This window comes from Pseudochaenichthys georgianus, chromosome 4, assembly GCF_902827115.2.
Source record: "Pseudochaenichthys georgianus chromosome 4, fPseGeo1.2, whole genome shotgun sequence".
Classification (NCBI taxonomy): Eukaryota; Metazoa; Chordata; class Actinopteri; order Perciformes; family Channichthyidae; genus Pseudochaenichthys; species Pseudochaenichthys georgianus.
The window spans coordinates 10,889,866-10,902,339 of NC_047506.1; the positions used below are offsets into that span (position 1 = coordinate 10,889,866).

At 41.7% G+C, this 12,474-nt stretch overlaps 1 protein-coding gene across 3 annotated transcripts in view; it reads left to right on the plus strand.

Annotated features, from left to right (window-relative positions):
* The first annotated feature begins 1,261 nt into the window (after positions 1–1,261).
* The window catches only part of LOC117445096 (capping protein, Arp2/3 and myosin-I linker protein 3-like), a 29,700-nt gene continuing 18,487 nt past the window's right edge, over positions 1,262–12,474 (plus strand). For all 3 annotated transcript variants that reach the window (XM_034080503.1, XM_034080504.1, XM_034080505.1), the window contains exons 1-17: positions 1,262–1,351; positions 3,940–4,034; positions 6,547–6,597; positions 6,699–6,758; positions 7,874–7,995; positions 8,128–8,222; positions 8,979–9,049; positions 9,174–9,247; positions 9,326–9,401; positions 9,805–9,893; positions 10,327–10,421; positions 10,521–10,607; positions 11,131–11,240; positions 11,331–11,408; positions 11,529–11,605; positions 12,072–12,176; positions 12,320–12,389. In XM_034080503.1, the coding sequence (XP_033936394.1) occupies positions 1,294–1,351; positions 3,940–4,034; positions 6,547–6,597; positions 6,699–6,758; positions 7,874–7,995; positions 8,128–8,222; positions 8,979–9,049; positions 9,174–9,247; positions 9,326–9,401; positions 9,805–9,893; positions 10,327–10,421; positions 10,521–10,607; positions 11,131–11,240; positions 11,331–11,408; positions 11,529–11,605; positions 12,072–12,176; positions 12,320–12,389 (1,413 nt within the window). In that variant the 5' untranslated portion in view covers positions 1,262–1,293. The remainder of the gene's footprint in view (positions 1,352–3,939; positions 4,035–6,546; positions 6,598–6,698; positions 6,759–7,873; positions 7,996–8,127; positions 8,223–8,978; positions 9,050–9,173; positions 9,248–9,325; positions 9,402–9,804; positions 9,894–10,326; positions 10,422–10,520; positions 10,608–11,130; positions 11,241–11,330; positions 11,409–11,528; positions 11,606–12,071; positions 12,177–12,319; positions 12,390–12,474) is intronic.

Sequence of the window (12,474 nt, forward strand, 5' to 3'; positions counted from 1 at the left end):
ACATCCCGCTTAAGCCTGGGACTAAAGATTGTCATTGACAGCCTTTATGTCAATTGTTATTAGAAATAAAGAAGTTGAACTGCTTTCCAATACTTGGAGCTGATGCCCATTTTGTGTTCAGGGTGCTTTTTAACTTAATTTAGTTGAGTTCAATCAACTACAATTAGATTAACCTTAGAGTGACTGGACCTTCCACAAGTGGGTCAAAAAGGACCCGTATTAGAATAATATGTGTTTGTATGCCATTTTTGTCATTTTGGTTAAGAAAAATCACTTGTATAATATTTAGTATTATATTTTGGTTCACACTATAAATATTTTATATTTAGAATTTTATTTTATTTTATGCATCATTTTTGCGGTAGTAGTACAAAAACAAAAATGTCTTAAAATGTATAAACTGTCAATTAAAAATTTGAATGGCATGATATCCAAAACATGTTTTTTGAGGAATAGCTGGAATATGAAATGATAAAAAAAATGTAATGACAAAGATACTCTAAGAAAACCACCTCACCGGGTCAAGAAAGACCCACTTATTCATCTAAGGGTTAAGTTTTGGTAAGGGAAGAAAACCCAGTCCATGCGGCATGCGTCTTTCACTGTGTTTAAGTCTCTTCGCCACTTTGGTTCAGACGAATCAATTGCCAATTCCAATTATGTTGGTCATCCTCTGAATTATCTGCTAACGCCATCATCAGGTACTACATGTTTTCAGCTATCCTGTAAAATATTTAAGTAGCCTACTGAATGGATAGGCATTCAGGGTTTCCAAATGATATACTCTATTTACTTTGTGAATTTCCTGGCATGAGGTTAGAATATTTTTGAATGAGTCACAACAACAATTGGATGGAGGGTCATGACATTTTGTACACTTATTTAAAAGAATAATGCAGGCCATACGATTGATTATAAATGTTGTTCATTATATTCAAATACAAACACAGCATCCCCAGGTAACCACGGCTTGCTCATTATCGTTCGGATCCCCGCCCACTCCTCATCACTCTGCCCCTCCCTCCACCTCCCGTCGCTCCCACATCCAGCCTCCCTACATTCACAGGGTTTCTTCCAGGAAGCGCGTCGGGCAGTCGGATGCTCTGCTGGAATGCTTGGGAGAGAGACCATCCGTTTTGTCCATTTCTGAGAGAGAGAGAGAGAGAGAGAGAGAGAGAGAGAGAGAGAGAGATAGAGAGAGAGAGAGAGAGAGAGAGAGAGAGAGAGAGAGAGAGAGAGAGAGAGAGAGAGAGAGAGGAGGAGGAGGGGTTGCAATAGGAGAGAGGATCAGACATGGCTTCTAAAGAGATCACTGCTTTTGGTTTCGTGAGTGTGAGCAAAGAAATCACAGGTGGGTAACGACTGCTGTCCGGTTATTTTGGCTCCGTGTTGTGTCTTGTTGCAGGTTGTAACCGCGGACACCCTCGGCGTGTCTGCGTTATGTTGGGATGCTTTTTCTCCGCGCGTCTGCAAACCGAGCAGACGCATTGGAGGATAGTGAGGAGCTATACCTTTACATTCCGTCCTGTGGCTTTCCGGGACGGCTTTGTCCTTCATGGTGCAATCAGTTATTGTGCAGATGAATAATTTACAGTGAAGGGGAGCTATAGCTTGTTTTACATGTGCTCCCTCGGGGGAAATCAGGTATTGAAAAGCCCAGCCTTAGGCCAGAGAGGAAAAGGGGCGTTGTGGGAATTATGGTGTGTACTGGTTTCAAAGCGATTTAAATGTTGCATGTTTTGTTTTTTTACCAAGAAACCTGTCTCAGAATAGGATTCCCTCTGTAAACCTCACCCCTGGAGTGTTTTATCTTTGTTTTTCTGCTGCCTAATCAGCCAGAGTGCTATAGGCTAGTGATTGCGTGCGTGTGTGCGTGCGAAAGTGAACAGAGAGGCACTGATGGAGGCAGATGTTCACTGTATCTTGCCAACAAAAATGCATAAGCTAAACCAACCCGCGACAGAATGCACAAATATTTAGGATTTTTATCTCAAACAGCAACAGTTTACACATGCCAAAGTCACAGCACAGCAACGCACACGCACGCGCACACACTGAACACATGCTCGTGGGTATCAATGACTCTACTGCTGCGTTAATTACTCCTAATGGCTCTATTAGGCGCACTGTGATGATGATTAATCCACTGGGGTCCATGCCTCCTCCTTCAGTCACCTGCCGGGCGGCTGCACCTCCTCCTCGTGCACCTACTGCACTGACTGACAGGAGGAGCACTGCTGGGGGCCCTAAACAACCTTATGACCTGAGTTCAGATCTGGATAGATTATTATTAGAGTGTAGCCTTTATTCCGTTTCAGATTTAATCAGATTAACTGTATTAACTAATCTTGTGGTCCTTGTTATTTTACAGCAAATGTATTTTCTTTTTTAGGCTCGGAGAGTACGCCCAATCTGTCTTGTAACATACCACCTACTGTAATATACTTTTTAAAAGAGGAAAGGTATTCTTATTTTTACTTATGATCTAAAAGAAGAAATGCTACAATAACTTTTTTTTTAATTAAAGTCATAACTTCAAAAAGTACAAGAGTGTTAAGTATATGTATTGTGTGTCAAATATGTTTCCATTTTTGTAGCACAATGGACCCTGTCAGTTTCTATAATATGAGATTATACAATTATTATCAATGTTATATTTTGTTTTGTAAAATCTTCTTCTGTAAAGTAAGTATTATAGACAAATATAGTGGAGTAGGAGGTTTAATATATAAGAGTTATGTGCACCTAAAGATGGATAAACACTGCTGAAACAAGGGGAAACGTATAGCCTTTCTCTCCAGTGTGACTTTATCAACACCACTAACAAAGCCCAGCATCTTGGCTTTAGTATTGATTTTCTCATAAACCCATCAGTCTGGAAAGCTGTGCAGCCTCAGTAATGGAGAGGCTGAATCATAGTTCCTGCTAGCGACTATATGTGTCTGTGATGTGTCACTGCCGTGTGGTCCCACCCGGGTGAGACTCTTCCTGTGGCACGACAGGCAGTGCTTGTGCCGTATAGGTTAGGGGTCACAGCACTGACAGTGATGCTGTTTGTCAGGAACAGCTCTCAGTGAATCATAAACACTGTTGCTCCTATGTGTCATTTGCTCTCATTAGGAAGAAAATGACACTAAAGCATGTTGTGAATAGTTTTGATAGATATAGAGTATATCTGTGAATGCACTGGGCAGAACTCATTGAGTGATACAGAGGAACATAACTGTTGTATTTCTTAAGTCAATCTGTGTGTCAGCCATACAATCCAGACTTGTTCCCACCAAATGTTGGTCATTTTTGGTCAATTCAGAGTAACATGCAGATTGAATTGTATTGCATGGAAGAGGGTTGTAACGTATTTAAAATCATCAGGATCAAATCAGACACAAGAGTTAATTTGATTATTGTATCATCTGAAATGCCACAATGCTGTTCAAATGATAAGATTGACATTTCCTTTGGATAAACAAATAAATACAGAGCTCTACATCCGAGGTTAAGGGGATTTAGAGTACAGTTTGACTTTTACTAATTTAATTTGATGTGAAATTACCAAATTGGTCATTTGGATGCTTTTGAACCATTTTTGGAGCATTGAATGGCTTTTATTAGAAGTTTGACTGTATTAAGATGACAAGAAATGAGCTAAAGATAGATGGGGAATATTCATCCACATCACTGGCCGGTCTCCAACCAGATACATTGCAGTTAATGGTCAGTAACTTAATACCTGAAACACTGCCTGTTTTACACCATGTACTATACAATATGTTGTAGTGTTTTTAAGTTTGTTTTCACTTTACTTGGAAATCAATTATGACGAGATATGAAAATCAATCTGCAGACAGCAGGTAGATAAACTACAGTAAACATATCTCTTCTTATTTGAGTCCAAATCATATATTTCTAACTTTTATTTTTCTACTTTTTCATCCACAGAAAGTATCAAGAAGATTATCGATAAATCATCGATCAAGTTTATTTATGGAATCAAGCTTGACGCCAAAAATGGAAAAACAGAGGACAGGATACTGGTAAGCGGCTGCTTTCCGTCTGTTCACTGAGGGGTTTGAATGGGTCTCTGTTGAACACTAACACTAGGTTTCTGATGTAGAATAATGTATTCTATAGCCCTTAAAGCAGTCTGATACCTGCACCATGTGCTATCAGATATCTGGAGTGTTAATTGATCTCAGCCACAGTGTTGACAACAAGGACAGCACAGGTAGAGGCTCTGATTGTGCACATCATTAACAAACTGCATGATAACTGTCCGCTCTCTTCTATGGCTGCTGCTGCTGCTGCTGCTGCTGCTGCTGCTGCTGCTGCTGCTGCTGCTGCTGTTGCTGGCAGAATGAATATTGGATAGTATCTGTGGGAGCGGCTTTGCATACCTCCGTGTCTACTGTGGAGGCAGTGGGGGGGCCAAGCAGCTCACAGCCTTTGATTCTGGGGTGCTTTCATCAGAGAATATGGGACAGAGATGTGAAGTCTCTTTTTGAGTGAGTGAAGCTCAGCCAGCTATCTGGATAAATCTGGGGCAATCAGCTCTTACATTATGGACCAGAAGTCTTATAGGACCCCAAAAGGAGGAAGCTTTTATTTGCAGAATGCAGTGGACTTGTGCACGAAAGCACACACAGATAACATACTGTGTATATACAGTACCACAGCTTTTATTGATTGAAAACTCCTATAAGTGCAGCAAATAAAGCAAATCTGTATAAGCAAGATATTTTCCGATTCCCAGGCAGGAAGTCAGTGTAGTTTTAACACAGTTGTCCCTCGACTCAATGGATGCTTTAATGATTCATCGTGTGATGAGGAGGAGAGTTATTGCATGTTCAGTCTTTGATATTCAGATACTTCTTTGACATGTCTATCTGTCGGGAACATCTTTCTAATCCACGTCTCATTTACTGCTCCTTCTTAAAAGCTGAACTGGAAAGAGTCCTTGCTCCTGCTGGGTGTGCATAGAGGACGGAAAAGAGATTGGAGCATGATCAAACGTGCAGGGTTACATTTTTGAAGGAAAGCTGAGCTTAAACGTGTTAAGGTTTTACATCGAAGCTTTGTTCAGGTTGAGATCTGTCACTGTAGGTTTCATGAGTTTATCTTGATTTCTTACAGAGGCGTCAAACAAGAGAAGATTAGACTATCTGTCCTGTTTCAGCCCTCTTGCTTAATTTTACACCGCCATAAGCCTGATGTTTGTGTGGTCTCTCTTTGATGTGGGATACTCGGATACGTCTCTCTCTCTCTCATGCTGCATCAGCATGATTTACTCCTGTTTACTCTTACGCTCTCTAAACTAATTCCCCGTAATGTGATGCAATCTGGTCTTAATCAATTCCTTCAGTTAGTCTTTGTAGTGATTGCAGAACCTCCTCTCTCTCCCGCCATCTCTCACACATGTTTGAGTGACTTCATTTCCGACACCTCACATGCTGCGTGGGTATGTGGGGCCGTCGGTGTGGGGTTCCGACAGGCCTGTGTCAAGCTCCTCTCTCCAAAAAACACAACATTGGAGTGGGAGAGCTCTAATTTAATTACCACTCTTCATTGGGGAGAGACACGTGGAGGGGGGGCTCTGTCCTGAGGGAGTGTTTTTACCAGAGCCATAGAGGAGAATGGAGTTAATGATTGGGAGTGACGGAGCAGAAGAGGAGAAGAAAAAGAGCCAAGGGCAGAAGTGGAGAGCAGCGAAAAGCCAAACAATCCCTGCACTTTGTTTACCGTGATGGAGAGAGACACAGACTTGTTTAGGGTTCAAGGTTCTTTATAGGGTGTGCTTGCAACAAAAATAAATTGCTGCTCATGAACAAGCATCAGGAGCAGAATCAGATTTATCCAACAGTTGCATGACACACGTTTCCATGCTGGGAATAAGTGGATACAGGCATGGAAAAACTGCATGTGGTCTTTCAGATTGAGATTAAAATCAAACTCAGTTTGCTATTAAATTACCAGCCGGGTCCAAATTCACATCAACTTTACATTGCGCTAAAAAAAAAATATCCCACGCTCGCCTCTTATGACGCAGACGGCAAATTAGCAGAGGTAGTGTAGCAAAATGTGCTAATTTGGCATCCTGACCCAGCATGACCGGCATTTCTGGCTCCGGAGCAGAATCGAGATGTGAAGGAAAACATAATTTACTCCGGACAAAAGGGGGTCCTTTCCTTTAAATTCTGATATGAAAGATCTGGGGAGATGCTGAATGAGCAGAAATGATTGCCTGCTGAGGCCAAAGCCACACTGCATGACTTAAATCTAATATATTGCATGAGATCATGTTTGCACAGGAGACGTAATGTACTGCTAACTAAATTACATCTAGTATTAGAATGTGATTAAAATGTTGCAACATGCCGTTATCTCAATCCGTTAATGTTAGACAACCTACAGTATCTCTGATGCAGAGAGCTTTTAGCTGAATCAATACATGAATATGAAACTGAATTTGTTCCCTCTCATCATTACCATGGAAACTCCTGGGAGAATTGCCGTGAACTTTCAGTCACACTTACAGTCTCACTTTTTTAGGTCCTCACAACATGGCGTCTTTATTTCCTGGCTCCAAAGACTCCCGCTAAGGTACTTCTTACCCCTCTCTGTCTCCATTAGCTGTGCAGTATGAAGCTTTTTCTTTCAAATTGCCAGCTGAGATCTTTAATTTGTCGACTGTATCCGAACAGGTGGAATCCACATTCAACTTCTTGGAGATTCGAGCTTTGAATTCCCACCCTGATCACCAGGTAAAAAATATTCCTGAACTCTGTACGCACTCAGCTCCACTGTCACAGCGTATTGTTTGTGTGAACAATTGTATAATAGAGTGGTTACATCACTTTGGCCTTCAAGAAATGACAAAAGGCATTTAAAGAACTGGTCGAAGCAACTACAGTGAGATTCAATGGGCTTCTCTTCTGTTGTTGATTGTGTCAGCAACAAGACTAACTGCTTAGGGACATATTAGGGAAGAAAACGCTTATATTGTAGCTTTTGTTGTCACAAATGATGGCTTTAGTGTGCACCACAGGTCATTAAGCTGCACTCTGCCATATGCAGAGGACATCAGTATTCAATCTCAATGTTTAGGGCCAGATTTCCCCATCACACTCCACTATCGTATACAGCCATATACATATCATATTTATATACATATCATACAAATGTAATAGTCTGCATGATCATTTGAAGTTCCCCCTTGAAGCTGAGCTGTTATTTAATATTTTTATTCTAAAACAGAGAGTTGCTTGAATAATCCCAAAATAGCTATTTTATATTCAATTTATAATAAACTAATTATTGGCTATATCGATTAATAAAAATAGTTTTAATTTGTATTAGATTGTATTATTTTGTATTTGTCAAACTCAGTACTGTACTTTAGGAAGAGAGAGTTTTGTACTTTTCATAAAGTAAGTCAAGGGGAGGATTCAAAATATACAAGTAACGGCCCGTCCACACAGCGGCGTGCGTTGACGCTTGCCGGCGGGCGTGTCTGACACTCGACCAACAACCAATCACATGAATCTCCCGCCCCTGATACACAAGCAGCGGTTTGATTGGCTAGAGCTTGTACTGGCATATGATTCGATTGGCTGACGCTTCTGCCGAGGCGTCAAAAGTTGAACATTGCTCAACTTTTGCAGCGAGCCATGCCAGCAACGCTCCGCTTCGGCTAAAAGTGACGTCACTCCATTCAAAGTGAATGGGCAGAAGCGTTGGAAGCTTCAACGCACGCCGCTGTGTGGACGGGCCGTAATGATGGGCGGTGTGTTGCTTTTATAAAGTGAAATATAAGATAAACCCCCTCCTTACCATAATACATCTCATACAGTCCCTTACTCTTCCCTTTTCTGTGCAGGTTATCATCGACACTGACAAGACCAGCTACTCCCTGAGGTTTGAGTCACGTGACCACCTCAATCATGTGGTCAGCCATATTAATTACGCTCTGTCTCGAATATTCAACAACTCCATTTTTGCGTAAGTATCACAAGAAAACATATCTGAATACAGCAGATCACATGTCAGAGAGTTTGTATCTTTAATTCACCTTTATGAATGAAATAATCTGAAGTAAATTATTCCAAACCTTTTGTTCTTTTATCTTTGAAGCCCTTCCATCTGTCATTCAGACAGTGACCTTTCTGAGGGCAGCAGGAAGTATTCACCCAGCTCAGAGACTTCAGTGGAGACTCAGAGGGCGTGTGGTAAAATACACACTATCATCAAACCTGGGAATTTACACACATGCAGTCACACACACACACACACACACACACACACACACACACACACACACACACACACACACACACACACACACACACACACATACACATACACACACACATACCATGTAAACATCACTTCAGGGGACATTACATTGACTTACATGCATTTCCTGGAGACTTATCCTAACTTTAACCATAAGCAACACATGCCTAACCCTTACCCTTAACCTTAACCTAACCCTTACCCTTACCCTTACCCTAATCCTAAACCTAACCAAGTCTTCACCCTAAAATTAATGATTCCCCTTATGGGGACCTCCAATTTGTCCCCATAAGGGAGGCGAGTCCCCATATGTGACTGTGTAAACAGATTTAGGTCCCCACAAGTATAGTAATGCTAGGCCACACATACACACATACACACTCACACACACACACACACACACACACACACACACACACACACACACACACACACACACCGATTAGGGGCAAATGCAAAACAATTGGCAGCCTGTAGAGGAAGTTGGCTCACACATTTCACAAATGGTGTCCCAGATGCTCTTTTTAAAGTGCTCTGTCACAGAAATAAAAGATTGATAATTTGGACAAATGTTTCTTTGTGCATTTTCCTGCCTTTTCTCTCTTGTTGTAGTTCAAGGAAGCAGCTGTTCACATCCTCTCAGATTCATATTTCTGCCTCTTGTTTTTCCAACTGCCTGCCCCTCTCAGGAGGCTTCTCGGAGACATACGCCGCTCTGTGCGACTATAATGGCATCAGCTGCAAGGAGGAAGTGCAGTGGGTAAGAGCTGTGGGACTGTGCCTGTGTCGCTGTGAGTGCTTTTGAGTGTTACGTACAGCACTGTGCACTAAATGAGGGGGTCATATACTGCAGCAAACAGGCTCATGGGTAATGTTGCTCCTAGGATGTGGACACCATCTATCACTCCCAGGACAGCCGAGAGTTCAACCTGCTGGACTTCAGCCACCTGGAGAGCAGGTGAGGGACGAAGAGCGGTCAGACACTATAAACTGTATAATATGGCGCCTCACTCACTTCAGTTTGGATCTATTTCAGAGATTTGGCGGTTATTGTTGCATCGATGGCATACAACACCTGGTTCACTAAGCTGTACTGCAAAGACCTGCGGATAGTAAGTATGAACTGTTGAGTTATTACAACTACTACTTGTTCTCCCATGCTTTTGCAGACCACAAATAAGACGGTTTTCTATATTCTATATTATATTGTTTTCTATATTGTTGTGTTTTTAAATGTACACATGTTTTTAAATGTACACATTGTGTATGAGAGTTTTTCAGTCTCTGGCTATAAGTATGGTTTTATTGTCTCGTGCTTTTACATTACATTGTTTTGTTGTCCTATCGGTTTTGTCTAAATGTATTTATGCTGCTTTTTATATAGTTATTGATGTACAGCACTTTGGTCAACGCTGTTGTTTAAATGTGCTATATAAATAAAGTTGGATTGGATAAAAGTGGCGTAGAGCTGAAACAAGTGCAATGTTTAGTTATAATGTTTACTTTTTCCTTCAGGGGTCAGAGGTCACTGAGCAGGTCCTGCACACGGTCAGCAAATCATCCAGCCTGGAGGAGATCACTCTGGAGAATGCTGGGTTAAAATCGTACGTTTTTTTGTTACCTCTCTTGATTTTTTTCATCCATTTAATCTTCTATCAACTCACAGGAGAACTACTCAGTCTGTGAAAACAGTTGTATGAAGTGTCTGGGGCTTTGAACGAAGCTCTCTGAAGTCTGACAAATCTCAGAGGGTTTGAGACTTTCTAGTTTTAACAAAGCCCACTTTAGAAACTTTGGGTTTTGAAAGATGTGAAGATTTACCATTCAGGCGGCTCCAATGAACATCTCTATTAAGCTGCATTATGGGAAGTGTCTGAGGTTTTTAGAACTTGCACTATATCTGCATGAAACATAATATCTCTGATGCAAAGATGGGAACTCTTCCTTTTTAAATCTATCCTTTGGAAGTCTATATGAAAGATGAATGCTAAATCTCTACAATGTCACTTTAAATTGTTGTGTGTGTTTACTTTACAGGGACTTCCCACAGAAGATGTCAGCTGCTCTTTCAGAGAACCCTTCCTCTGTCATCCACTCCGTCAACCTGGCCCACAACTCTCTGGATAACCAAGGTGCAAAGGCATTCACTTCTCTTTGGTCGTCTAATTCACTCATCAAGTATGGTTGTAATGTCTTCTTTAACTAATTGTTCTTTTGTATGCATGCTGCAGGAGTGTCCAACTTAATTCAGCAGGTGTGTCGCCTCAGCAAGGGTCTTCGTCTCCTCAACCTTTCCAAGACTTCGCTCACCTCCAAAGGTTTGAGCCTGCCTCTCTCCATTTTATTTCTATTAATGGTTCAATAAAGTCAGAACGTGTTGCCAAAATTCAACAACTCACCAAAATCAGGTGGAACATGTGGGATATTAAGCCTGTAACAGACTTCTTGAAGCGGTGGATGACTCAACAGCTCTGGTTAGATATAAATGCAGCAGTATAAAGCCCCCAAAGCCCCAGATGATTCTCCCTCCTGTTGAGCTGTGTTTCATGTGTTGGTCCTGTTATGACTCCATATTGACTTTTGATGTCTTGCGCTGCCCCGCAGGCAGCAAGCCTCCTGTTACCGTCTCATCTTAGCTTGTACCCAGCCGAGAATTTAAATATTACATTGAAGCAGGGAGACACTATGCACTGCTTCCCATTACAGCCATTGATACCCGCTGCTGTAGATGTGTATGTATTATGTAAAGGAATAAAATGTGTTGAGTGTTTCCCTTCTTTTAATATTGTACTACTTCCTCCCCGTCTCATCCCTCTCTTTTTCTTTTCATCCGTCTCTCAGGAGTAGTGTCTCTCTCTCAGGCTCTGTGCTCCAGCGATGAATACTCTAACTCCCTCCTGCACCTTGACCTGAGCAAGAACCCCGGGGTCCTCTCGGGGGAGGATTCCTCGGTCAGAAAGCACAACCAATGTGGAAATAAAAACTATATTTACACACCACTTTTCATGCTTAATATGACTTCCTCTCTTTTCTATTTCCAGAACTTGTATCTGTTCTTGTCTCAGCCCAACTGCCTGGTCCATTTGGATCTGTCAGGCACAGATTGCTCTGTGGACTCGGTAAGTATTTAATGTCTGGAAACGATCCAATGTTTATGTGCAACGTTTAAAATAAATGCATTTCTCTCTCTGCGCTATGCTCAGCCTTGATTAACCGTTTCCACCCTGTGTCTCATGCAGCTTTTTGGGGCTCTTCTGAGGGGATGTTGCGCTGATCTTTCCTTTCTGAATCTTTCCAAAAATTCCTTCTCCCACAGGTTAGTCATATCTTAAAGATTACCTAAACAATAAAGGCAGCTGCCAATCCAAATCTGGGAATATATCATCCTTATTTCACAGTAAATGCTCTTATCTTTCATTCTCCTTTAATACCACTTTCTTTTTTCATCTTTATCTTCATCTCTTGCTTAATGGGAATTCAGAAATGAGCTTTGTGGGTACATTGTTCTTCATCTGCTGACGCTTCGAACCAGAACTCCTGGCGCTGTGCATAGATAAGTTTCATGAATATTTATGCAGAAGCTATCTACCATTTGACCCCACTTGCTCCACCGCCCTCTTACTCCAAAGCAATAGTCACTCTGATTCCCATTCAGTGTCAGTGCTCTACTCTCAGCTCTGCTCTCGTATTTAACCACCATGTCAACAATGTGACCTAACCTCTTCTGTGTGGCGGCCTCATTCCCTCCTAATCTCCACTGTCTTTTTTTTTATATGCACTAGGAAAGTGAAGGACACGCTGCCGCTGTTAAGTCAGTTCTTCAGCTCGGCCTTCAGCCTCACTTATGTCAGCATGGCCTCTATGAAGCTGCCCCCTGATGTTCTGAGGTACTCGCCATGTCACCTCTCAAACTCCATCCAGATCTGTTTCCTTTTATCTAAACCCTTCCACATTCAAGGACATGAATATCTGCAGTTTCCACTCCTTATCTGTTCCCCGTCTTTCACTTCTGTCCTTCCTGTCTCCACAGAGCTCTCCTAACAGGGTTAACCTCCAATCCTCATATCAATGACCTTCATCTCGACATCAGTGGCTGTGAGGTAAGAGTTCACCTCTATCTGCATGGGGCTCTAAGCTGAAGTTAAAGGGATAGCGCCGTATTTCCTCCTCATCTAACTGCAGTTT